The 26946-nt window shown below is 33.8% G+C and overlaps 5 protein-coding genes across 5 annotated transcripts; 1 reads left to right on the forward strand and 4 right to left on the reverse strand.

The window, feature by feature from the left end:
• Nucleotides 1-4903: 4903 nt before the first annotated feature.
• Nucleotides 4904-6755, reverse strand: LOC145118838 (S-adenosylmethionine synthase 2-like). Its single transcript, XM_079054498.1, has 2 exons — nucleotides 6647-6755; nucleotides 4904-6239 (listed from the first exon to the last, which is right to left on the reverse strand). The coding sequence occupies exon 2, from the start codon at nucleotides 6229-6231 to the stop codon at nucleotides 5059-5061; it is 1173 nt and encodes a 390-aa protein (XP_078910624.1). The 5' UTR covers nucleotides 6232-6239; nucleotides 6647-6755; the 3' UTR covers nucleotides 4904-5058.
• Nucleotides 6756-11056: 4301 nt separating this feature from the next.
• Nucleotides 11057-12496, reverse strand: LOC145120424 (uncharacterized). Its single transcript, XM_079056246.1, has 5 exons — nucleotides 11960-12496; nucleotides 11744-11810; nucleotides 11569-11658; nucleotides 11453-11497; nucleotides 11057-11357 (listed from the first exon to the last, which is right to left on the reverse strand). The coding sequence occupies exons 1-5, from the start codon at nucleotides 12415-12417 to the stop codon at nucleotides 11178-11180; spliced, it is 840 nt and encodes a 279-aa protein (XP_078912372.1). The 5' UTR covers nucleotides 12418-12496; the 3' UTR covers nucleotides 11057-11177.
• A 2483-nt stretch (nucleotides 12497-14979) lies between these two features.
• LOC145120799 (uncharacterized) lies at nucleotides 14980-16099 on the reverse strand. The gene is made up of 5 exons (XM_079056594.1): nucleotides 15784-16099; nucleotides 15593-15668; nucleotides 15423-15512; nucleotides 15305-15355; nucleotides 14980-15224 (listed from the first exon to the last, which is right to left on the reverse strand). Exons 1-5 carry the CDS (start codon nucleotides 15930-15932, stop codon nucleotides 15045-15047), a joined length of 546 nt encoding a protein of 181 aa, XP_078912720.1. The 5' UTR covers nucleotides 15933-16099; the 3' UTR covers nucleotides 14980-15044.
• Nucleotides 16100-20834: 4735 nt separating this feature from the next.
• Nucleotides 20835-22323, reverse strand: LOC145120798 (uncharacterized). The gene is made up of 5 exons (XM_079056593.1): nucleotides 21698-22323; nucleotides 21537-21612; nucleotides 21363-21452; nucleotides 21246-21290; nucleotides 20835-21166 (listed from the first exon to the last, which is right to left on the reverse strand). The coding sequence occupies exons 1-5, from the start codon at nucleotides 22228-22230 to the stop codon at nucleotides 20939-20941; spliced, it is 972 nt and encodes a 323-aa protein (XP_078912719.1). The 5' UTR covers nucleotides 22231-22323; the 3' UTR covers nucleotides 20835-20938.
• Nucleotides 22324-24080: 1757 nt separating this feature from the next.
• Nucleotides 24081-25062, forward strand: CDC25 (Rhodanese/Cell cycle control phosphatase superfamily protein). The gene is made up of 3 exons (XM_079058240.1): nucleotides 24081-24248; nucleotides 24329-24467; nucleotides 24746-25062. Exons 1-3 carry the CDS (start codon nucleotides 24097-24099, stop codon nucleotides 24911-24913), a joined length of 459 nt encoding a protein of 152 aa, XP_078914366.1. The 5' UTR covers nucleotides 24081-24096; the 3' UTR covers nucleotides 24914-25062.
• The last annotated feature ends 1884 nt before the right edge of the window (nucleotides 25063-26946 follow it).

Below are 26946 nucleotides of genomic sequence, written 5' to 3' on the forward strand. Positions count from 1 at the left end.
ATATTATAAGTACTAATATATTAATAATATTATTTAATTAGTATTGATCAAAGAATTAATCTTGAATTAATTAAGTGATCAAAAAGAGACTAATTAAATATATGGGGTTGATTATGTAAATAATCTATTCTTGTATAGTGGGCTAAGGATCCATGATTTGTATAGATTGGGTTAAAACCCATAAGGTGCTCCATGGATAGTCCATGGGGGTTACAAACCCATGGATCAGGGAATATGGAAAACCATGACAATTAGGGTTTACATGGTGTAACCCTAATTGTGTCACAACTATATAAAGGCTCCTTGTCTAGCAAAATTGGACTACTACAAGCAAGTAAGAGGGCTAGCCAATTTTTGAGTATAGTGTAATTCTCTCAAGGTTATTCCAAGAATTGTGGTGTTGTGTGAAGCATTTGAGGCATCACATTTGGGGTGCTAGGCTCACAAAGTCATCAAGGAATCCAAGCTTCTAAAAGGTATGTTATTCTACTTGAATTTTGTATTGCAAGTTATTATGAACCTTGGAAAAATCATTTTGCATGTATCTTAGTCAAACATAGATCCAAGGTTTCTAGGGTTGCATGTACACCATAGGAGTGTTAGAATGCTCATAACCCAACAATAACAACAATTATCATTCCAGCATTAGTGAACCTATGTATGAGCTTCTATATGGAAGGAAATGGCATACTCTAGTTAGCTGGGGAGAGGTCGACCATAGGGTCATAGGGAGGACTGAGGTGGTTCTCTAGATGATAGAGCTTATTCTGCAGATCAGGAAACGGTATCAGACAACACAGATCCAAAAGAAGAGTTACATTGATAGGAGACAGTCTGATTAGAAGTTTCAGGTTGGGGAAATGGTTCTGCTGAAGGTATCACCCTGGAAGGGTGTTATACGCTTCAGGAAGCAGGGAAAGTTGGCCTACCGGTTGGATCTTCTTCAGGAGCTTAATCAGATCCATAGCACCTTCCATATTTCTCAGCTTCAGAAGTGCTTGGTTGATGACATGACGGTGGTTCCGTCAGACGACATTCAGGTTGATGAGCGTCTGAATTATATGGAGAGGACGATGGCTATTCTGGACAAGGAGATGAATACCTTATGCAACAAGGTGGTACCTTTAGTCAAGGTTCATTGGCCGCATCAGAAGGGCTCCGAGTGGACTTGGGAGCCTGAGTCGGAGATGCCCAAGAACTACCCAAATCTATTTGCAGCTGAGGATTTCGAGGACGTAATCTAATTCAAGTAGGGGAGATTTGTAACAACAAGTTTCTGGTATGTTTCTCTTAAAAATTTTACTATTCAAGTTTTTAGACTTGGTGGCCATAATGTGGTGAATGAAATCCCACAATGTGGCATTGGCCAGAAGGTACACGGAGGTTAAGTGGGCACCATGATATGGCAGCCTGATGGCCATAGTGTGACAACCATTTAATGAAAAACACTAATTTTGGGGTTTGTGCCCTATTTAAGGGATGTGATGGCTAGGGTTTGCACACCCTCAACCTCCATCACCTCACTTCCTCCCTCATTGAAACCCTAGCCTCCATTGTTGAAGTTCTAGAGTTTTGTTGTGCTTTTTGGTGTTTTGAAGATGAAGAGGGTGATCCTTGGGCATTGATTCAGCAAGCAACTATCTCCATCATCTTTGTACACTTATTTTGGACCATTGTAAATGTCCAAGCTCAAACTTTATGCACTATACTTCCAGATGTAGGCTTCCATGCTAGTATTTTTATGAATGGGAAAATTTGGATGAATGGAGCTCATAAAGTTAGCAACTTTATGAATCCTTGAGGGCATTTTAGGGTTTGGTGTTGTATATCTAGAGAGTTATTGAGTTTTTGGTGACTTATATGAGATTTGGACCTCATTTTACACCATTTTGACATTAGTTTGAGTTCAAAACATGCATTGGACATGCATGTCTATAAAGCAACGATTTTTTATGATGATTTAGGTGTAAGAATGCCTTCTAGAAAGTTTGGATGAATGGCTTGAATGATTTAGAGCATAATGCAATAAGATGATATGGACGGTTCCCACAACATAGAAGATTGGTCTCCATGTCATGGCGTTATGCAGTTTCGTGACTATTTTATTGTGAGGCTGCCACGACGTGGTAAGGTATTGGCCACAACATGGCAGCTATCTAAGTTGATTATTGACCGTGGACTGTTCACTTTGACCAAGTTTGACTTTAGGTCACATTGAGGGTTTTGGGCTGTACTTTGAGACTTGGTCCCTATTTGTTGTATAAGTGACCCGTAGTACTCGTTCTTTAGATATGTGATCAGCGATGTTGTCTTCTAGACTGGGAGGTGATTTTTCATACTATACTTTGTACTATAGTATGTGTCATTGTGTGTAGGATATTGTTATGTTGTAGTGACCTGTTAGATTGGTAGATCTGCAAGAAAGATGCTTCCTATTATCTTCCATTAGCATTGGCAATGTTATATGATGATTATTGTAAGTTAGTATGCAATTAAATTAATAAAAGTCTAATGTTTTTGGCATTTGGGGTATCTGGTCACTTTTATTATCAAATACCCAAAATGCCAAAAACATTTAATTGGATAAGTTCTTATCTAAGTTAATAAACACAAGTTTATTTTGTTAGCATCTTGGGTATTTGTTTACTTTATTTAACTTAATGGCAATTTTATTTTACTAATAATAACAATGTACTTACATTTTTTTGTAATTACATTTTCTTTACAATAATAGCAATGCATTTATATGTTCATTTACATTAATAGCAATATACTTACATTTTTATAAGTAATGACAATGTCCTTACATTTTTACAAGTAATAGTTTTTTTCTATTTACTGAGTGGAATCTTCAAGTAATTCTCGTTTTGATTAGTAATACAAACAATTGTCAAATCTTCAAATATTGCCTTACAAGAAAAAACTTGAAAATAAAATACAAATAGTTACCTCTTAATGGATTTTCATAATATATTTTGTAGTTTTTGGTAGAAAGTCGCAAGGACATTGCTATAATAGGTAAAAATTAAATTATATTTTTTATATTTTTAAAAATAGAAGTGTGTATTGTGGTTTCCAATAATTTTCCCTATATCTTATTATAAAAGGATTTCAGCCTTTATGATTACCATGTTTGAATGGAGAAACTTAAGCTCTTTTCAGAATGCAACATAGGTAACAATAAACAAAAATGAAAATGTCAGTGATAAAAAAGGGATCTGAATTAAATGAAATAAATGTTTGCTAAATAGAGCATCATACGGCGAAAAACTATAAGTACAATGCTATAATTTGGGAAATCTACCAAAGCACAATGTATTATGAAGGAAAAATTGATAAGTATAACGGTGTAATAAAAGGAAATGATAGTAGAATGTTATAAAACACAAAGAAATGGATATCGGAATAATCGAGAGTTTGATACATGTTTATTAGAACATTGTGCTTATCTTTTATTGTAATTGATAGTTTGATAACATTTTTCTTTACTTTTTGCTTATGAGTTTCTTTATTTTGTGCATACAAGTTGGTACTCCGTGAAGAAGCTCCAGTGACAATTATAATTATTGATGCAAAGAAAGCTCCCGCCGCAACGGGCGACTTAAAATCCTCGTTGTGTATTAATGAACATGTTGTTATCGAATACTACAAGATATGGTGGGAAATAAAAATCTAAATAACAAGGAATTACTAACTTGTAATGAAGTTCTAAATAGACATGACAAACAATCAAAACAAAAATACGTTATGAAAAAATTCGTTGACCATGTCACATAGTTGAAAATAAAACAAAACACGGAAAGTGGCAAAATTGGGTTCAATGGTGTTGGTCACTCGTCTAACTACATTACTTAATCATTTCTTGAGTATTTTCATGAAGAAGCAACATCACTTTCTTTGATCTAACGATTACATAATGATATATGATGTTGGATGTGCTAATGAATGCTTGATATGATATTAATGTGAGATGTTTGATGTGATATCCATATTTATGTTTTATGGATTCAAAATATATGTTACCAAATTTTCTAATCTGACGTGATATTATGATGTGTGTCTCATGTTAGAGAAACTGACAGTTAGAGAGCATGTTGACTTCAGTGATTATAATGGATGATTTTATATGCTCCCTCCCCCCCCCCCCACACACACACACACATACACACACATTTGTTTTGTGTACCCCTCCCCTTGTGTGAGGTGGTAAGTGTGTGTGTGTTTAATTTATATATGAATGAGGAGTACATATAGTAACATCCGATTACAAGTGCTTGATTATTTTCATATTTTTGATGTATCATGTCTTTCAGATAGGATTTATGCTTTAATAATGTTTGTTGATTGATTAAGACATCGTCCACTGTTTTCTATTTTCTAAAGATTGTTTCTAAATTAATGGTTGAACACACCCGCCGTTCCAATACTTTTGTGATGAATGATGTTTTAAAAATATGAAGACATTTTCAGTTAGACATAAATCAAAGTAGCTTCCCTTTAACGTTATAATACACGCGAGCAAGATCTAATATCTTGTAAATGAGAAATTAAATATTCTCCTACATTTTCTTCCTACCCATCATATTACATATGTTAAATGGTGACAAGTGTATTAAAATATTATTAATTTCATTAAATGCGACACATGTCATCATGTGATCATTTAACATGAGTTGGAAAATCAATACTAATAACATGTATGAGGATATTTAATTTCTCATTTAGAGGATATCAGATCTTCCACGCATGTATTATAACGTTATAGGGAAACTACTTTGGTTCGTACATCACACGTGGAATTCAACCCCACATTAATCAGAGAGTACACCTCACTGCCTGTGAAACACACTATGGTTGTTATATTGCTTACATTGTTCCATCGGTGATCATGTCGGTTTTCGGCTTCTTTCAAATTTTGTTTCCATTGATTTATCTTATTAGTTAAAAAAACAATACAAAATCCTTAAAGCTTAAAAACAAACAAAAAGAATTCAAAAACAAATAACAAAACAATCATACAAACTCATAAATTATGAATGTTTACCTCTTAAGAATCAATTAAGCTTTGGGCTTCAAAATTTTGGTAGTCTCCCATGTAAAATCCGGATCTTCACGACCAAAATGCCCATAAGCAGCCGTTTTCTGATACCTAAAATTCCCCCCTCTTTTCAAATCAAGATTAATAGCCATCATCCCTGGCCTAAAGTCAAAATTCTCCTTAATCAAAACAAGAATATCCTTATCCGGAATATTCCCAGTCTTATACGTGTCAACAAACACCGACAACGGCTCCGCCACCCCAATCGCATAAGAAACCTGAACAATACACCGCCGTGCAAGTCCCGACGCCACAATACTCTTCGCCGCTTGCCTCACAATGTAAGCACCACTTCTATCCACCTTCGTCGGATCTTTCCCTGAGAAAGCACCGCCGCCGTGAGCTCCCCATCCACCGTACGTGTCAATAATGATTTTCCGGCCGGTGAGACCCGCGTCTCCGTGGGGACCACCGATGACGAACCTCCCCGAAGGGTTGAGATGGAAGATGGTGTTGTCGTCGAGGTATTGAGATGGGATAACTGGTTTGATGACGTGTTCTTTTAGATCGGCGGCGATTTGGTCGTTGGTGACTGTTTCGTCGTGTTGGGTGGAGATTAGCACGGTGTGAACCCTCGTCGGAACCATCGCGCCGTTGTCGTTGTGGTACTCAACGGTGACTTGGGTTTTCCCATCGGGTCGGAGCCATGGGCAAGTTTTGTTTTTTCGGACTTCGGTTAGTTTGGCGCCGAGTTTGGTTGCGAGGACGTGGGTGAGTGGCATGAGCTCCGGGGTTTCGTCGGTGGCGTACCCGAACATGTGACCTTGGTCGCCGGCGCCGATTTCTTCTGGTTTCTTGGTGAGGTGACCATGGACACCTTGAGCGATATCTGGGCTTTGTTGCTCGATGTTGACTAGAACTTTGCAGTTGTCGGCGTCGAGTCCGACGTCGGCGGATGTGAATCCGATCTCTCTGCAGGTGTCCCGGACTATTTTCTCGTAGTCGAGGGTGGCTTTGGTGGTGATTTCACCGAAGACCATGACCATGTTGGTTTTTGTGCATGTTTCACAGGCGACTTTGCTTTCTGGATCTTGTTCAAGGCATGCATCGAGAATGGCGTCTGAAACTTGGTCACAGAGTTTGTCTGGGTGTCCTTCGTTCACAGATTCGGATGTGAAAAGGAAGGTCTCCATCTCTCAAACTGAAACAAATGAGATTTACATTTACATAAACTGATAAACATAAACATCTCTATTTGATGAATGAAGCTAATCTTAGAAGCTTAATAGTTCTGTAAGCTATTCAATAGGTCAAATTAGATGCTTTCTATTATTCAAATGGATCTATGATGAACTGGTTTTGGTTAAGAGTGATATAGGATAATAATTATAATGTTCGAAATATCCAGATGCTTTCCTATGAATTCAGAATTTTCAGAGCATGAATGAACAGGTAGATGTGATTCTAGATCAAATCTAAGAAAATAATCACACGGAAAAAGGTAAAAGTAACTTAAAAGTAAGATCTAAGACTAGAATCATGGAGAAGTATAGAGATGCTTAATGCAATTGAATTGAATGATAAGAGAGTAGTAGAAATGAAGGTTACCTTGAGTTGATTGACAACGGGATCTTGAGATTTGGGGAAGAAGGAGAGTGAGAGAGATGGTGAGAGTTGGGGAGGAAGAAAGTGGAATTTATAGGTGCGGAGGAGCAGGGGAATGGTGATGCGCTTGTGAGACTGCCGACAGAAATTATACAGCCAAGAGCCAGTTGATGTGGACCCACCGCCAATCCAACCACCGACGAAAATAACTTCCAAATTACTTTCCTTTAATTTTCAAAAGAATTACATATTCTTGAAAATTTACATATTGCGCCGTTCCCCTCCCCCCCCCCCCACTTTTTTTTTTAATTAAAAAGAGAATTGTAGTAAAATCAAGGTTGGATGGTATCCTTTTATGTTTTGCAAGTTCGTAATCGTAGTAAGATCGGATTTGAGTCGGAAGATCCTATAAAAATGAACTTTTATTCAAATTTACTCATACATTATAATTTGATGTTGATTAAGACCTCCTTCTCACTTCGTGTAATTTTTCCACGGATGTATCAAATTCCGGCCTATGAATTTGGCTCCTTCTCACTTCCTGTAAATTTTTTTCTTCTTTTTCGTAAAAATAGACTAATGATTATATAGTATTAATATTACATAGCTTATAAATTTTGGACCTCTTGAAACAATGGCCTTGGTTGTCGCCAAACCTCAGAGTCCTCTTATATAGTATTAAGTATTAACTTTTGATTTATAACAACAAACTTAATACCAATATAATTCGAAAATATGGCTTTTATTAATAACGTGATCAAATATTCAACTCTTGTTGAGTTGAGTTGAAATCCGTAGTGACATCTTAGTTGAGGGGTTGTTTTAGGGAACATGTGACTTTGTGGGAATTATAGATTTATATCCACATGGGGACAACAGGTTTTTTGCTTGGTACCTTATGAAACTGCTGAGTTTGCTGCATGTGATCTCCCTTTATACAAATAAAAACATATACAATATACATATATATATTTAGATACATACACACAAACACATAGAGGCGCATATACACTTCAATTATAGGTGGTAGGAACACCACTCACAGTGATCATATACCCTGTTTTCTATTATATACATTTTATAAAATAGTCGTTCATAATTAAGACAGAGATACAGGGGTACCACTACCACACCTAAAATAAAAAACAGTCATGGGTTACTTCATTAAATCCTATTAGATTTTTACATTAGACTTGGTCTTTATTAACCAACTAGTGGTTAATAAGTAAACCATAATTAAGGCCATAACGCGGCAAAAAAAAAAATCAGGCTAAATCCGTAAATCATTTTCTAAGATTTACCTAAAAATTATCTTACTACCATCTTTTTTGGATCCAACATACCTGCAAAAGTCTTGATCGTCTGTCAAAATTTCTACATAAGTTATGAAAATCTCGATATGGGCCGAAGTGTTTGGCCGGGTGTGGTCCCCCATATAGATAAACTAGTTTGTTTTTCATTTTCTAATTTTACACACTGTGTTTCGCAAACCACTTAAGATCCTCTCTGAAAAAGATGGCCGTAAAAGACAACGACTTGCATAAAATAGTGAGTTATTTATTATGAACTATGTTTTTAATGTTTGTTAGCATAAATGAATGTGTTTTTGAGATTAGGGGGGGACTCATTACTTATTCACGAGGTGATGTTGCATGATGTTTAATCATAAGGGATTTTGTTTGATAACTGGATTCAAATTTGGCGGTTGGCATCCGGATGTATATAAGGAAAAGGAAATGATGAAACACCCCTCACTAGGGTAGTTTTAAAATACCTTTTTAAAATTATTTGATTTTAAATAAAACAAGTTTAGAGTTTTGGCTGCGGAAATCATACGGTCTCATAGTCCAAAACATGTTTAAGTTTCAAATAAGCGAGGTATCATCAATTAGTAATCAAAACATAGTCTAAGATTACCATATAGTTTGTGACCATTTAAAATGTCCTCGTTAATCTCTACCCACTCTAGTCTTCGATGTGAGCACATGTCAATATAAGTTAGGTAATGGAATTGCCTAACAAAAATACTTGATGTTGACTCATTTAGAGTAAATGATAATAACAATCATCATACTCGAATCAAAGCCCCCAAATAAGTTGAAATTAATAAAACAATAGCAAATGATCCACCTCAATTTAAGGGTTGTAAGACGCCAAAATCAAAGTCAAACCAAAGTCAAATGGTTTATTAACCCATAAGTCAATAGCAAGGATTTATATTCTATAGATTCAAAATCAAGTTTCAAATTTCAAAGATTCAACATAATCCAATAAGTCAAATAAGTCAATATAGGCTAACATTGGTTAGCTAACGAGATCAATAAGCTTGAAAAGCTCCAACATCCAAAATGGGATAATTCAATCAACATATAATATCAATAATGCAATATGCATTTATCCCAATCCTAAATCCATCTTATAAGGTCCAAACTAGTAATGATGGTTAATAGGAAAACATAGATGCATCACATAACCATGGTGGCTTCGCACCACATATAAAGGAAACATTCCAATATACTTTTATTTGCATAAAAATATAAAACTAGGAAGATGTGAACCATCATACATACACCACACAATAACCTTTACTTGAAGCGCACCAAATTGTATAGCAATCTTAGCTTCAACCATTAGATTGCACATATAACTTAAGGGTGGAGGGAGTATTCCCAACCTTCTTGCCACATATGCAACACATCATCTTTTCCTTTCTTCTATCACATTCCTCTTTCTCAACTCACTACCCCGTCTCCAACCTCGTTTACTTGTTCATGTTGTTTAGTCGGGGATGGCAGGATGCCTTACAATTTGTTTCTTTTTTAGTTTTTTTTAGAAAGGAAATGAAAAGATTACGAAGGATTATAAGGGGGGGCTTGTTCTCAAGTTTTTCCTTTTATTTAAGAGAAGGAACGATCAGATGTTCATCCTTCCATTTCTTTGTCCATCATTAGTTTTTCTTTTTCTTCTATTTTCGTCCAAAACCCATCTTACAACCATGGAAATGATCTATTTTCTATATCAATCCATCTTTCACCTTTTTAATAAAAACTGCTAGTCATAACATTTCATTAATTAGAAAAACTATAAAGAGTAAATAATGATTAAAATATTTCATTAAAAATACATAAAAATATATCATTCCAACCCCCAATGTTGTGTTATTTCATGCTTATGTGCTAGTACAACATTATCATGCGGCTAAATATAAAACCGCAAATCTTTCTCCTTCCGTTTTTCTCGCATGAACTCCTCCCTATTGTGCAACTTTTTTGCCTTGATCTCCTCTAACTTTGCTCGATGCCATTTTTTTGTCTTCGACACTATGTTTGTTATCATTACTAAATTCGGTAAAATTCAAAAATGATCCTTAATAGCAGTTGTTCAATATCCCTTTGTCCTTGACATATTGTCACGAGTTGGATTTGGTGATGACATAAACATTGGGTTACATTGTACGAATGTTGTGTAAGAATTGCGAAAAAATGAGAATGTTGAAATGGTATTTATGGTAAGCTATAGAAGGGTTATGGTGGAGATTCGGATTCTCAATGGATCGCATAGCTTCGCATTTTGAAGTGATATTTTTACCTTAAGTAAATCATGGAATTAATGTCATAATTAATGGTTTCTAAAACTGACAAGATTTGTCAATTTACCATAATCATCCACTGGAATTCAGATTTGTCAATTTTACCATAATCAATGCCCATTGGACCCCTGTGGTGGCGATGCCCCTAGGGAGAATGTATGAAAGGGAAAATGTATGAAAATCATTTTAATTCATGCAATTGCAGGCTAATAATACCAAACAATATTCAGAAACATAGCAAGTGAATAAAGGAAATAGAGATGTGATTTGCGTAGACAGAAAACTTACATTTTATCATGAAAAATACATACCATTAGATTTTCTTTCCTTTTTTCTAATTATGTCTCAAATTGATTATCTTTTGCAACTCTTCATCGGCAACCCAAAGCCGAGTAGCATAAAGTACTCTTAACATCCTTTAATGAATGAGCACAAGCTATTGCACTAAGGGCGCTGATAAAATTGAAAGAAACGTATGAGAAACTGATAAATGAATCATATATTTATTGCTTTATGCACATACCTAACGAGAACTCGATCTCATTGATTCTTTATGCACCACAATTCTTATATATGACCACTGGTCTTTTAAAAAAAAAACATTTTATATTAATGAAGTAATGACCTTTCATTCTCATTGAACTAATTCCAATTTTATGTCTTAGAGAACTGGTTCATTTTTAAAACCATGCTTAGTTGGAAAATAAAACTAATAGAAATTACTTATAAGTTATAAGTATCTCCTAACAAAGAGAGGTAAACTATAACAAAGAGAGGTACCAAATTTTGCAAAATGAAAAAATATCCATATTCGGTGAAAACCGTAAAAAAATGGCAAACTTAGCTTTTCTTAAGGACAAACAAAAAAAAAACCATATTAAAAAACCAAAACTAATCATAATTTAACATTCACATTCAATTTCAAAGTATAATGTACTAAAATGTTCAATTTCCTCTCATATTTTGCTTATGGTTAAACATCATCTCCATTGCTTCAAATCTTGCATCAGTGAGTTTTTGTTTGGCATCCATTTCCTCACGCGTTTCTCGAAGTTTGGCCTCGATTTCTGCAGCTTTTGCATTCATTTGCTTTCGCATCTCCTCACGCATATCTTCATATATGCTCTACAACACAACATGAATATAAAAACCTAAATTTTCTTAATACACAATGCCTTAATATGAAAAAATGAAAGTAGTGTAATGGTAATGGTAGTTACCTTCTGCTTTAAATAAGCACATTCAGCTTCAAGTAATTGCACTCTCTACAGACAGATATTTTACTCTTAATTAATCAGGAAAATGATATGTTAAATTTTCTTGGATTACTCACTACCTTCTGTAACTTTTCATCAACAACACAAAGCCTAGAAGCATAAAGAACCCTAACATCTTTCAATGTGCACAACTTCTTGCATTGAGGGCACTGATAACAATTAAGATTTTTGTATGAGGAATTTGATAAGAGAATCAAAGATGTGTTCTTTATGGCGTACAGTGAAATAACAAACCTTTGGACTTTGTTGAATCCATGTCTTGATACATGAGAATCCATATATATGCCCACAGGGAAGACAACTGCAGAAATTACATTCACAGGGGAAGGAATAGGCAAACAAAAAGGTAATTAGCTATATCAAATTCATTCAAACTGGAGATTGATTCTTATAAACAAAAGGAAATATGCAATTGAATATGTTGTAACAATGTGTTAAGGTTCGTCATACCTGATTTGATGCTCGACGCTGCTAGTCCAAGGTTGAAAGCAAATAGGGCAAAATAAACCATCAATTTCGCCTCTATTCAACGATTCCTTTCTTCCATCGCCCTCACTGTTCTCTTGGTTCCCCGGCTTTTCTTCACAGGAATTCGAATTTTCCAGCATCGTCACCGCCCCTTGCAATGTTCCACCGTCGGCAATAGAACTTGAAACAGTAGATGCCGTTATCTGCGCCGGAATCAACTCTTCTTCATCTTCGTATTCTTCTTCTTCTTCGTAGTCCTCTTCATCTTGGTATTCTTCTTCTTCATAGTCGTCTTCTTCATCTTCGTATTCTAATTGTTCGTAGTCGTCGTCGTCTTCTTCTACTTCGTCTTCCTCGTACTCTTCCTCTTCCTCTTCATCATCCTCATCTTCGAAATCTTCTTGAACTTCTTCTATTTCATTCAGTCTGGAGTCCTCCATTGTTGTTGCAACGAGTACCGAGCACAGTTAGAAGAACAAAAACAGAGGAATAAAATCGAATTTATCTCTCAGTTTAGGTTTTTACACTGACTGATTAGAAATATTGTTAAAGACACTGTTTATTTTTTAATTTTTTTTAAAGTTGTTTTTTAGCTTTTAGAAAGGAAATCTTCAAAAACATCCTTTTATTTTGGGAAAAGTTAAACTTTAATCCTAAAAAAAATTAAATAGAAAAATACTAATTATTTAATTTTATACGATAATATGTCATTTCTTATGGTTCACCTTCAATAGTTCATGAAAGACTTGAATCGACGGCTATACTTCAAAAATAAAAATTTAACTCCTTTTTCCAACTATATACACGGTTACTATTTCATTTCTATAATATTACTTTCTTTTATCATAATGAGTTTTTTCAAAGAACTATGATTCATATGTTCGTAGCAAATGGGTTCATGAAAATAATTATGCTCTTTTCTCATATTCTTTTGAATCATCAATTAACTATGACATTTTGGCAGAAGCTTCTCGAGTTGTTATAGCGGTTCTTCAAGATACTGCAAGTTTATTTGTATCTAGTACTTATCATGAAAGAGATCGGGAAGATGCATAAAGACTGCATATACAAAATTACTTTGCTCTAATGCAAAGTTTGATGATGGCCAATTAGAAGAAGTTTCGAGACGAGTAAAACTTATTCCTACTTATTGTTGAGGATATGGAAAGGAAATATCCATTTTCAAACAACTTATGATGCTTGGATGCAAAAACAAAAGGCTTCTCAAACATTCACTTGTTGAAAAAGTATTTATATGTGAAAACATTTGTGACACCAACTATAAACACAAGATAAAGACAAACATCTCGAAAGAAAAAAAAAATAAAAAGGAATACAAAAAAATTAGTGGTAACAATTGATGACACGACACGACACGAAATGAAATTGGGACGAAACTGAAAGTGGAATTCGTGTTCGTGTCAAGTGTAAAAAACACGGCGTCGTATCGTGTTCGTGTTCAAATTCGACACGAAATTGACATGATTTAGCATTTATATGTCGTGTTTGTCGTGTTATATATGATTAAGTATTAATTAAATAAATTAATTTTTATTTTATTTTATCTTTGTGGTGTCATGTCGTGTTTGTCATTTTTAATCGATTCATTTTCATGCTAGTTAAAAAAACACGACATCGTGTCGTGTCGTGTTCATTTACATAAAACATTATCGTGTCGTGTCGTGTCAGACAAAAACACGACAAGATGGCCCGATTTGTCACCCCTAAAAAATAAAAATGGTGGAAAAAATACAAGAATACCCACTAACTACTTTTTCTAACAAAAGCTTATTGTATTTAACAAAAAAATATACAAAAATACAAAAAATTATTGTTGTTAAATTAGAAAAAAAAAATCTAATCATGGTGACATGATAAACCAACAATAGGGGCCGTGGTGGAATATTTTTCAAAAATGTTGCTGACTTTAATAGAAAAAAGAAATGCTTAAACTGCAAAAATAGGTAAAATGACTTTAGTCTTTTTTTTATGTCTACGAAATAAGATATGAATCAAAAGTCTTTTTTAATGTCTTTAGTCTTTATAAAAAAATTGTTTTTTTTAAGTCTTTTATAAAAAAGAATGGTGGTGATGGTGTTGGTAGTGGTGGTGGAGGGGGTTGGTGGCGGAGGTAGGAGTGGGGGTGGCGGCAGAAGCAGAGGTTACTTGTGGTGGAGGAAGTGGCGGTGGCGATGGCAGTGGTAGTGGTGGTGCGGAAGTGGCGGTGGTGGTAATGGCGGCGGCAACGGTGGTGGCAGCAGGGCGGAGGCAATGATGGTGTGGAAAAAGAAATATTACATTAGGATTATAACTTAGAAAATCTTTTCCAAAGTTAGAAGCTACTTTTTTTCATCTGGAAAAATGTCAAAAAGAGATTTTTATGTCTTTATCTTCCGATAAAACAAACAATTTGTCTTTCCTCTCGCAAACATAAAATGTCAAAAATACCTTTTTATAAAAAATAAACACCACCTATAACAAATTTTTCATGTTGCTTCTTCTAATCTTCTATGCTTGAAAATTTAAAATTGAAGCAACCCTTTTGGGTCTAAAAGTTGATGCTTTTACTTTTTAGCTCGAGTGTTACTTTAAGGGTTCAAACTTCAAACATATGCATCAAGGCCCTATTAGTGGGATTAAAGTGTGATATGGAATTGTATTCATAGGTTATTCACTTAGGAATTAGAGAGAATGATTTTGTGCATAGTGTTGATTGTTCAATCGACACTGAGGTGAATATATATTTTATTTTTAAAATGGGATACAAATTCATAAAAGAGCATACACGATATTTATGTTATGCAGCATTGGTTATATTATATGTTATATTTCATGTGTGGATATTGAAGGTATGAGACAAAATTCTCTAAGATCATACTGGTGAGGAGTTAGGTATTGGCTTCTGTCAAGAAGATAGAGAGCAAGGGCAATTTGGTCATTTTCCAGTAAGTCGGTTATTAGTTGAAGCGGTTAGAAGAAAGTGATATACAATAGGAAGGGAATTACTTAAAGGAAGCATCTTTATTCATTCACATTCGATATCAAAAAATACAAAGTACCAAATTTCTCAATTTCCTCTCATATTTGGCATTTCTGGAAACATCTTTTCAAGTGCTTCACATCTTGCTTCATTTAGTTTATGTCTAGCGTCCATTTCCTCACATATTTCCCGAAATTTGCCCTTGAGTTCCATAGATTTTTCATCCATTTCATTGCGCATCTCCTCAAGCACACGTTCATATACACTCTTCATCACAACATGAATATAATCAGATAGATATTTCAAAGTACAATGAAAGATATTTCATTCCCATAATACCCATGTACCTTATGGCTTTGCTTTAAATAAGCACATTCAGCTTCAAGTGTGATCACTCTCTGCAGACAGAAAATTTACTCTTAATTTATCATGAAAATTATATACAAGTTTGAAAAAGATTATTACCTTCTGTAACTCTTCATCAGCTACACAAAGCCTAGCAGCATAAAGAACCCTGACATCCTTCAATTTGCATAACTTCTTGCATTGAGGGCACTGATAAAATTAGGGGAAAAGGATGAGGAAATTGATAAGAGAATCAAAGATGTTTTCTTTATGGTGTACAGTGGACAAACCTTCCTACAATTTGGACTTCGTTTAAGCCATTTATTTATACATGAGAATCCATATATATGCCCACAAGGAAGACAACTGTAATCGATCACATGAAAAGGAACATACAGAGAAAAGTGAATGGCGTATTAAAGTAGCGCAAAAAGTATTAATTTTTTGAGAATCGTAACAATGTGTTAAGGTTTTTTCATACCAGATTTGATGCTCTCCACCGCTAGTCCAAGCTTCAAAGCAAATAGGGCAAAACAAACTATCAATTTCGCCTCTATTCAACGATTCCATTCCTTCGTCTTCTTCGAATTCTTGGTGATCTTCTGTTTCGATTCGTCTGTTGTCCTCCATTGTTGTTGGGACGAGTACTTCTAAAAGACTCGAACAAGCAGGAACAATGGAGGACAAGCAGCAGCAGAAGAAGAAGAAGAAGAAGAAGAAGAGAGGATAAGCTCGAGATTGAGCACGAAATTTAGGTTTTCACTGTGGTCTGCGGAGAAAGAGTGAAAAGTACGAAATTTGAGAATTGACTACTTTAAATTTTATGAGATACTTTTTAATTATTTGATTATAATTTTAAGGATAATTTCCATAAAAGACCCTATATTTTGATTTTTGTTCTTTTTAGACCTAAAACTTTTTTCTTTTTCGAAAAAGACCCAATGTTTAACTGTTACTTGTTATTTTAGACCTAACAGGTCACCAAAAAGGAAATTAAGTATTTTTATTTCATAAAAGACCCTACATTTTGTACTTTTTTCCAGTTTAGACCTAAAATGTTTTTTATTTCAAGACTATTTGTATAAAAAACGTGATTACATCCTTTTATTTTAAACATAGACATCGATTTAAACAATGTAAATATTATGCCTACATTTATTTATGATTGGACAATTCTTTGTCCACGTATATTTATAAAAAAAAAGTAGTTGTAAAAGCTATTTTTTCACTACACTAAGTTCATGTAGCTTAATTTCGTCAAGGCATAAAAACATAATTATATTCTTTTAGTCTAAATAATAGACAACGATTTAACTTTTGCATCTTTTGGCATCGTATTGATTTACATATGAAACATTTTTTTTAAACCATTACACATACAATGAAATTGTATAGTATAATTTTTTTTCACAAAGTGTAATATAAATAATAACAAAATGTTTTGTCTACATTTGGGAAAATTTACAATTTCTAGCTCCAAAACTTTTTTTTTAATATTATTGGTTTAATTAGTTTTTCGATTCAGTTACATAAAACAATTACCAAAAGCTAGGAGTTGAATACATAGACATGCGAAGTCAAATTTTCTAACAACACAAAAGAGATTTTATATAATTTGAAGATAGTAAATTCAATAACCAATTGAGTACCAAACACCTTCAAGCTTTTTTAAATTAAAATGAAATCCTAAATTTTATTTTGGTAATTATTATGATTATACTTAAGAATCAATAACCGCGATATACAAACACCATGTATTGATCTAAACACCATGTATACATAAGATATATTAATAAAATGAGGTAGTAGGCCAACTATTCAATTTTCTTTTTTCTACAAAAATTTCATAGTTTTCTCATTCACCACATTTCAACCATTAATAATAATGTCAACCATCGTCTTTGAATATATTTAAGTGTGGGGTATCATTTTTGTTATTTGGATTTTCAATTTATGTTCAAATGGTTTCATTCTCATAATATGTTTTATGTATTTATATGTGATGTTAACATTTTTTAAGAATGTCATAAACTTGAATCAGATATATCTAAACAAAACTATTATGAATGTTTAGGATTAATATTTTTATGTATGTATTTGATATAACTATAACATATTATTCAATAATGGCAGGGTCGGTCCTGGAAATGTAAAAATACCCTCAAATGCCCAGGACGAGTCAGAGAAATAGGGCCCCTATCGCTATTATAAGTTTTTTATTTTTAAATAAATGTATATATATAATATTTAATAAAAAATTAGGCCATGTGTAGCTGCCCATATTTCCCCCCCCCCCCCCCCTAACGCCCCCCATGAATAATGGGCTAATGCTACAAAATATTCTATGACTTTGGTTTAGGAGTATTATAGTGAGTGCGTTTGTTAACTGTTATAAAAAAAATTGATTAAAAAATTCGACCAAAATAATAATATAGAAAAGTGAGACAGGGAAATATGTCCAAACTCACGAAATAAGTATAATAGACAAACTAAACAAATTTATTTTGTATACAATTTGTTAAATTACATGGTATGTTTTTTTTTTTCTACAAATAAAAAAATTTGTTATTATGCTAAAAGATTCTTCTTAGCCATGTATTATCCATGTTACCAAAAGATATCAAATTAACATCAAACTTTTTATTAGCGGTAATAATAACATTTTTTATAAACAATATATCAAGTTTAATGATATAATATATATCTAAGATAAAGTTTAATTATATCTTTTACATAAAAAATAAAATTTTGCAATTCTTCTAGGTTATATTCGCTCAAAAGATAATAGATTAGATAACATTTTTTTAGTTTATATATGTATACTTTCTTTTTCGATGTAGTCAAGAAGTACCTTATATATTTGGTCTTGAAAATTATAACTAATTTTAAAGTTGAGTTTATTTTGAAAAAAAAACATTTTAGGTCTAAAATGAAAAAAATTGTAAAATATATGGTCTTTTATGAAAAAAAAAATATCTAATTTACTTGTTGGTGACCTGCTAGGGTCTGAAATAACAAGTAACAGGTAAAAATTGGGTCTTTTTTGGAAAAGAAAAAAGTTTTATGTCTAAAAAGAAAAAAAATCAAAATATAAGGTCTTTTATGGAAATAACCCTAATTTTAATGTTCTAATGTCTAACTCTTAATAAATTTAATTGTGAATTTTGAAAAGGAAAAGGAAAAAAACTATAACCAATATTACCTTTTTTAATAATATGTTTGATAACGACCCTCTCTAATAAATTTTGGTTTTATATTGAAAATTACAGTGGTTGTTTGATTTCTTGTTGATCGACATTTTGCCTTATTTGGTCCAAGGTCAGGGACTTTGATTCACATAGAGACTTTGATGAGACTTTGATTCTGATTCACAAAGGGTAAGACGTTTTAGGTGACTCGGCCAATCTTTTTCCTCTGATTCGAACTTATATAAAATTATCGATGACCGAGACAAATTTCATCGTTTGCCCCCATTTCACCTAGGTGACATTGCTTTCTTCCTTCCCCAAGGACGTTTAGTTGCGGAAAAATAATGTCGTTTTCTGGAAAAAAATTTCCAAAAAAATAAGAATTTTCAAAACGCGTTTAGTTCGTCTATTTTTCTAAAATTTTCACGGAAAATAAAAGTTTTTCGTTTTCTAAAATTACAAAGAAGTTGAAAATTTTTGGAAAGCCAATAATCATTGTTTTCCATATTTTTCTAATTCCAAAATTTTTCTAAAATATAAGCACACACTCAACCTCACATCTACCTACCACCACCTTAACACCCGCAACCCACCACACCCCTACCTACCCACACCCAAGCCTACCCCCACAAACACACACACACCCACCCACAACCCCACCTATACAAACACACAAACACACACACACACACAAATACACCCACCCCCACTCCAACAAACACACACATACACCCACAAATACACACCCACCCCAACCCCCACAAACACCTACACACACACACCCACCCACAACCCCACTCAGACAAACACACAAACACACCCACCCCCACTCCAACAAACACACACATACACCCACAAATACACACCCACCCCACCCCCACCCCCACAAACACACACACACACACACCCACAAATACACACCCACCCCAACCCCCCCCCCCTACACACACACCCACAAACACACACACACACACACCCACAAATACACACCCACCCCCTACACACACAAACACACACACACACACCCACCCAACACCACTACCACAATCACCGACCTACCATCACCATCACCACCACCACCGCCACCGCTGCCATCACCACATCTGCCACAATTGTCACCGTCACCACCTCCGCCTGTCATCACCACCACCTCTGCCACCACAATCGTTGTCATCATTGACACCACCACTGCCCACACCCTACTACCGCTACCGTTTTCCAAAAATGAAAACGGATAGAAATATACACATCTAAACGCGTTTTCTAATTTTCTAAAACTAAAAATGAAAAATGAATAAGTTTTAACTAAACGCGTTTTCTAAATTTCCAATGAAAATTGAAAACGAAAAACGAAAACTGAAAAGGGAAAACGAAAAAAGGAAAACGAAAACTGTTTTTCCGTAACTAAACGCAACCTTGCCCGTTTTAGCCCATTTTTAGTATAAATTAAGGACGACAGAAGACATGTAAAACGCCATAGAGGACACCTAGATGCCCTACACAACACCAATGACCTCTCGGCCAAAGTCCCACATTGCCCAATCTTCTTGCCCAAGCAATCCCTGCCAAAAAATTTATCTACAAAAATGGTCCCTCTAACTTACAAAATGGTCTATGTTTTAATATAAAATTACGGAAATGGTCCTAACATTGAAACAAATTATAAAAACTATCCCTTTTATTTACAAAATAGGTCCCCATGCAAAACTATTTTTACAAGACTGGTCCTTACGTTTTAAAAATTACATGAATGGTCACTTCCTAATAACAAATTTACAGAAATGGTTCCTATATGTCATATAACTATAGATATGGTCCCTACCTATTAGTAAATTTGCATGAATGGTCTGTGTTTTAGACAAAAGTACAAGAATGTTCCTACATTTCACAAATATAGAGAAATTGTCACTGAACTAAATATCAAATTTACAAAAATGTTGCCTCTCTGAGACGACATTAGAAAACATGTGAAAATTATAAGATTAATAAACGTGACGAACATGTGGGCCACCCTACTAGTTAAACACATTCCACATTGATCTTCATGTCACATGACACATACACACCACATCTTCAATAACCTATAACTACTTTCATCCTCAAAAAGTCTAATTTTAAACACATATTCATGATCATTAACTTGTTATAATAGTTAAAGAACTTACTCATAATTTCTCAATAGGAAAATTACATCATAAGTATACTAGATTTAACCTAAAATTTTGTTGTTAAATGTTAGCGTTGATAATTTACAACCAACAATCCAATTTGATTAAATGATTATCACAATTCACAATCAACGAAATACAAATTGCAAACCACATAACAAAATGCAAGCCTAAAATCAGAAAATGATAAATTCTCTATATATATATATATATTGAAGTCAAAAACCAATATCATAAAATACAAATGTTACAATAACAAACAAACTTGATACTTCTAGCTTTATCTTGTACCACTAGTTTGATCATGTTCATTCAGATTATCTGCATTTTGTTGTTGATTTTGATTTCTAACATACTCATCAATCTCATTCACCATTCTTATTTCCTCCATATCTCGTTCCAATTTATCCATTTTTTCCACCATTTCTCTCTTCAATTTTTCCCATTTTTCATCCATATCTCGTTTCAGTTCTTCACGTAACTCTTCCTTAATGCGTTCAACATAGTCCTTCAAGACAATATGAATAAATACAACTATTAGCAAACATGAATAGATAACAACTGTAAGGTTACAGACATTTGTGTACCTTCTGTTCAAGATAAGCACATTTAGCTTCAAGACATCTCACTTTCTGCAAACAGAAAACAATTGATGTTCTTAATCTGTTAATCATCTTTTGCTAAAGTTTCAATGAGACTATTACCTTGTGTAACTCTTCATCAGCAACACAAAGCCTAGCAGCATAAAGAACCCTAACATCCTTCAATGTGCATAACCTCTTGCATTGAGGGCACTGATAAAATTAAGAGAAATGTATGAGAAAATTGATAAGAGAATCAAAGATGTGTTCTTTTTGGTGTACATTGAACAAACAAACCTTCCCAGAACTTCGACGAAGTTGAAGCCATTTGTTTATACACGATAACCCATATATATGCCCACAGGGAAGACAACTGCAGTCATGGCAGCTGTTAGAATCTATGTCGATCGATTAAATAAATTTCGACACAAATTGGAAATGTGTTAGCTTCATCTTACCAGATTTGATGGCTTCCACCGCTAGTCCAAGCTTCAAAGCAAATAGGGCAAAATAAACCATCAATTTCGCCTCCATTCAAAGATTCTTTTCCTTCACACGACTCCAGATCATTTGAATCGTTCAGATAGCCATCGTTGATTGATCTACCATTGGAAATAGAGCTTGAAATAGTCAGTGACGTTATCTCCACCGGAATCAACTCATCCGGTTCTTCGTCTTCGTCATCTTCGTCGTCCTCGTCCCAATAATCCTCATCCTCGTCCCAGTAATTGTCATTTTCGTAGTCGTCTTCGTCTTCATAATCCTCGTCTTCAATTGAATCGATAGGTATCACCCTCGGAATCAACTCCCCCAATTCTTCTCCCTCTTCATCTTCTTCTTCCTCTTCCACTTCCTCTTCATCTTCGAAACCTTCTTGATATTCTTCTGTTTCGATCAATCTGTAGTCTTCCATTATTGATGTGATGAGTACTTCTAACACCGAATACAGGATGAAGAAGAAAAGCACATGAATAAGATCAAAATTGACCATTGAATTTTAGGGTTTCGACATTGGAGCTCCGACCAGGTTAGCAAAAATTGAGCTTTTAACTACTTCAATTTTTACAAGGGAATTTCTTTTAATTATACAATAGGGAAATAGACGATTAAATTTCCCTTTTTATCAAACTCATCACATGTGATCTAGTCGTCTCGTTTACTTGGATCCTACGTGGCAGTTTTTAATCATTTTTGTGCAAGTTCATATGGTATATGGATTTTTTTTATTGAAATTTATTATTTTTTTAATTAGAATTTTATTATTATTATTATTATTTATTAACGCATATGATAAAAAAAAAAAAAGTAAACCAATTATTATGCATATTAAATATAGACATTGCTTATGACCAATGGTCGATATTGAGCCGACTCAATACTCACCTCTTTCCAAAATTTCCTTTGATTCAATGAGTTATAATCTCGAAAATTCCTAGTTGTTAGAGTATTTTGGCTAGCCCTGAGATCCCCCTGAGAGTTCGGTAATTAGTAACTATCGAGTCAGAGTACTTTCAGTATAATTTTCAGACTTTTGTCAAGAAAATCTCTGTAAGTTAAGCTATGCTCATATTGCTTACAGTGTACTTATATTTATATTTATAATTGTTGTTATGGATTTATAAATAAGATTTATCAGTGATTTAAAGTCATTATACTGATTGATCTACTTACGGAGATGATGTCTAGGCTAGATTTAGTGAGGTGTTTAAAATAAGATTTTCAAACAATATACTTTGTATACTAAACAGATTCTACATCCAATATGATGTTACATGGTTGTTCCTTACTTGATAGATCTTAATGTAGACATTGAGATTGTTAAGAAATCTAGACTATCATTAGCCACTAAGGATATTAAACTAAGACTTAGTAATATAAACCTAGGTCACATCAAAGGAAATGGTAAATGCTGAAGTGAAGCGCTGCCCAACTTTTCAGTCATCCACTTTAACAAGTGAGTGCATAGTTACTTTCAGCTTACACATAGATATAAAGTATCTAGATATAAAATGTTATGTGTGCATATTATCTGTAGACGTTACATTATGACACACATAGTGCACACTTGTATAAAACAAGTTTGTTATCGGTTCGACCAAATAACGGGGGTCAAGAGGGATGCGCCCCTTACGACCTTACCAGATCCTAGGGACTACGTTGTCTTTAAGGAAAATGTTATGAAACAAATCTCATTTTTTGGAATATATTCTTCATAGTTATCCTTGAAACCGTCATCCTTTATTTAAGTAATGATGACCGATACTTATCTTTGGTAATTGGAAGAATCCAAATTCTATGAACCTCTAGTTCGTGGTATTTTATCATTGTCTTTATTTGAGATTGTCCCTTAAGGATTATCCTCATAATCTGAATTTGATGTAAACTAGGCTTAAGGTCGACAGATTCGAAAAATGATCACACGATCCTTCAAGAAGATCAAAGTTACTTTTCATAAGGGGCTTTGATTCCTTAACTCCGCAACTGAACAATCAAACTAGTCTTATATTTATATAAATTTATATTTTTCACCACTTTGGCTTGTATTAGATCGTAGTGCAATGTATATAATCTCCACTACATTACTTATCACGCGACACTACTCACACTTTAAGAAATATTAAATCACGTTGAACCAAGTTTTATTTTACCATTTACATTGAAAAGTCAAAATCAATTTTCCCAAACAGTTGAAAAGATGTTATAAACTCAAATTACAACAATCAATTTCATATCACAATTGGATGCAATGTGTACAATTGCAATTAATAGGGACCGTTGATGCAAATTCTGTACTAGTGCAATAAACAGGGACCGTTGATGCGAAATTAGCATCAGATTCTTTCATCTTTAATTATTTATGCTCACCGCTGCGATCAAAAAGTCTACCATCTGCGTCTGCCAAATTTCTCCGGTGCTAGCAGCAACAATGGCAAAAAACGTATCATTCATCACCGGATCCGAGCTTCTTTCTCTCAAAGAACGCTCTAATGTAGCCATCGTTGACGTGAGGTAACCTAATTTCTAATCCAACCCATCTTTTTTACACTTCACCACGATATATATCAATGGATTATTGATTAAATCTACAGGGACGATGAGAGAAGTTACGATGGACATATAGCTGGATCACTCCACTTCGCCAGCGACACTTTTCAGGACAGGATCCCTAATCTCGTTCAAGCCGCTAAAGGGAAAGATACCCTAGTCTTCCACTGTGCCCTTAGCCAAGTATGTTATAGATTTAATGCCTTTTTATCAGCAGTTGCTGTGTGTTGAAAATGTGTATTACTTTTATGTTTGTTTTCATGTATTGTGTTTAATTGTACCTGATTACAGTGATTTGATTAGGGTTTCGTGCAATCTTTCGACCTGATAGCACCTTAGCATGAATCCAACCTGAGACCTCATGAATCATCGATTTAGCTTGCTATTTTTTCTCCGTCTACATGCTTGTGGACTTGGTATTCTTATCACATAAGTAGAAATTGATTCATTCTTTGTATCAGGTTCGTGGGCCGAAATGTGCACGTAGATTTGCAGACTATCTTGCTGAAGGGAAAGTGGATGCAGGAATAAAGAATATAATGGTGCTGGAACGTGGTTATAATGGCTGGGAAGCATCTGGTAAACCCGTTTGTCGATGCCGTGGGTCCACCTGCAAAGGGGGATGCTAAAGCCAGAGGTTTTATTATGAAGCGTATTATATACAATATACATGTATTGTTATACATCGTATCATACTTGGCTTTTATGTCCTGTGTATAATCAAAATCCTACACATTGAATGGTTATTAATCCAAATAATATGAGATGGAAGCTATTATATCGTTGTGTTTAGTATCATATTGAGATTATTTTAATTGAAAAGTCTTGGTGATACATTTGAACTACAAGTGAGAAGAGATGCTATTAGCTATTTTGTTATGGGGTTAGGGAAAAGTTGTATGTATGTGATTGTTTTATTGGCTTCCAAACTTTGTTCATTGTGCTTTTAGGGTATATCACATTTGGTTTCGGGGTGGTATATCTATAGAAATGGTAAGGATTTGAATATTGGTAAACATGCATAGGATTTCTTGACCTTTACATTATTGTTTTCTTTCATTATACACAAAAGTGTCTCGATATCCCACTTGTTTGGTCGTTTTGATGGACTTTCTCATGGTGATCGGCATCACTTCTCATGTGTCATGATAGTTGGGAATAAGGGTGAGCATTTGGATTAGACTGGCCGTACCAAATCTGGTTTTTCAGAAATGGGTGGGCCGTGGACCGGATCTGTTGAAGCTTACTTACCGGGTCCACGGCAGAGGTCGAGTTTTTTAGTTCTTTTACATGTTAGACCAGTACAACGTTAGGTGCATATGATATAAGTTGTTGAAGCCTACTAAAAGTTTGTTTTTATGCTAAAATTAGTTTATCTATTACGAGTAAAATTAGTTTATCTATTACGAGACTTAAAACGGATACATTTTTGGGTTTGATTGATTGTTTTAGAATATAAATACAACTAGCTGTGAGACTCATTTATTACATGTGTTAATTTAAAAAAATAATAATAATAAATATGAATGTATAAATATTTTAGAACTTTGGATTTAAAAGAAAATAAGAAAAATAATGTATTATTAAAATTGAAATATTTTTTATCTTTTAAATTTTAAAAAATAATTTAAATAACTAAATAAAAGAAACTAATGAACTTTAATTTAGGAATTTTAAATTAGAAGGTAAGTTCATTAATGAAATTGATACCATTTATTACTACATTTATTGTAATTATTACATTAAAATATTGTGTGAAATTTTATAAAATAGGAAAACCCATAAAAATAACACGTAGAAAAAAATTAATTCAAAATAACCACAAAATGACATTTGGCAAATTGAATGAGTGTGTGACATGTGGCAAAAAAATCTACATTTATTAGAGTATATTTTTTGTTTGATTGTTTGTTTTAGATAAAAAAAATAATTTGTGATTACTTATACCATTTAACTGAACTTTGAATCGAGTTGATTAATGACATTATCATTTTCCAGCTTTGACATCCCGATTTTGAAAGGCTGCAAGTCATTGAATTTGAAACCAGAAACGATAAAATCATAGTCTAAATTAAATACAAACTTTATATTGCACGTTGGAAAAAAAATGCATGTCAACCGATTTCAAACAAATGAAATATGTATGTTTGAAACTTTTCACAAAACACACACACAAAAAAAAAAATCCAGCTTTGATACCCAACTTCGAGGGAATGTAAGTCATTAAATATGGAACCAAAAACAATAAAATTATAGTCTAAAATCAAGTACAAACGCTAAACTACATGCTGGAAAAAAAATCATATTCCAATCCGACTTTAAACGAATGGGATATGCATGTTTGAAAGTTTTCACAAAATACAAAAGAAAACAAAAGTTGAAGAGTTAAAACTTTCCAACTTTGATATTCCGACTTCGAATGATTGTAAGTCATTGAATATAAAACTATAAACGACAAAATTTTAGTCTAAATCAAGTAAAAACTATAAATTATACGCTGGAAAAAACCACATACAAATACGACTTCAAAAGGTTGAGATATGCATGGTTGAAATTTTTCATAGAATACAAGATTTGCAAAAGATTTGATAATTTTAATTCTTGTCAGAGCCGGTTTTGTACCCAGAACAGGCCAGACGCACCCGGTTTTGTACCTGAACCG

The sequence above is a fragment of the Lactuca virosa genome, chromosome 6 (genome assembly GCF_052849685.1).
Source record: "Lactuca virosa cultivar CGN04683 chromosome 6, Lactuca_virosa_CGN04683_v6, whole genome shotgun sequence".
Lineage (NCBI taxonomy): Eukaryota > Viridiplantae > Streptophyta > Magnoliopsida > Asterales > Asteraceae > Lactuca > Lactuca virosa.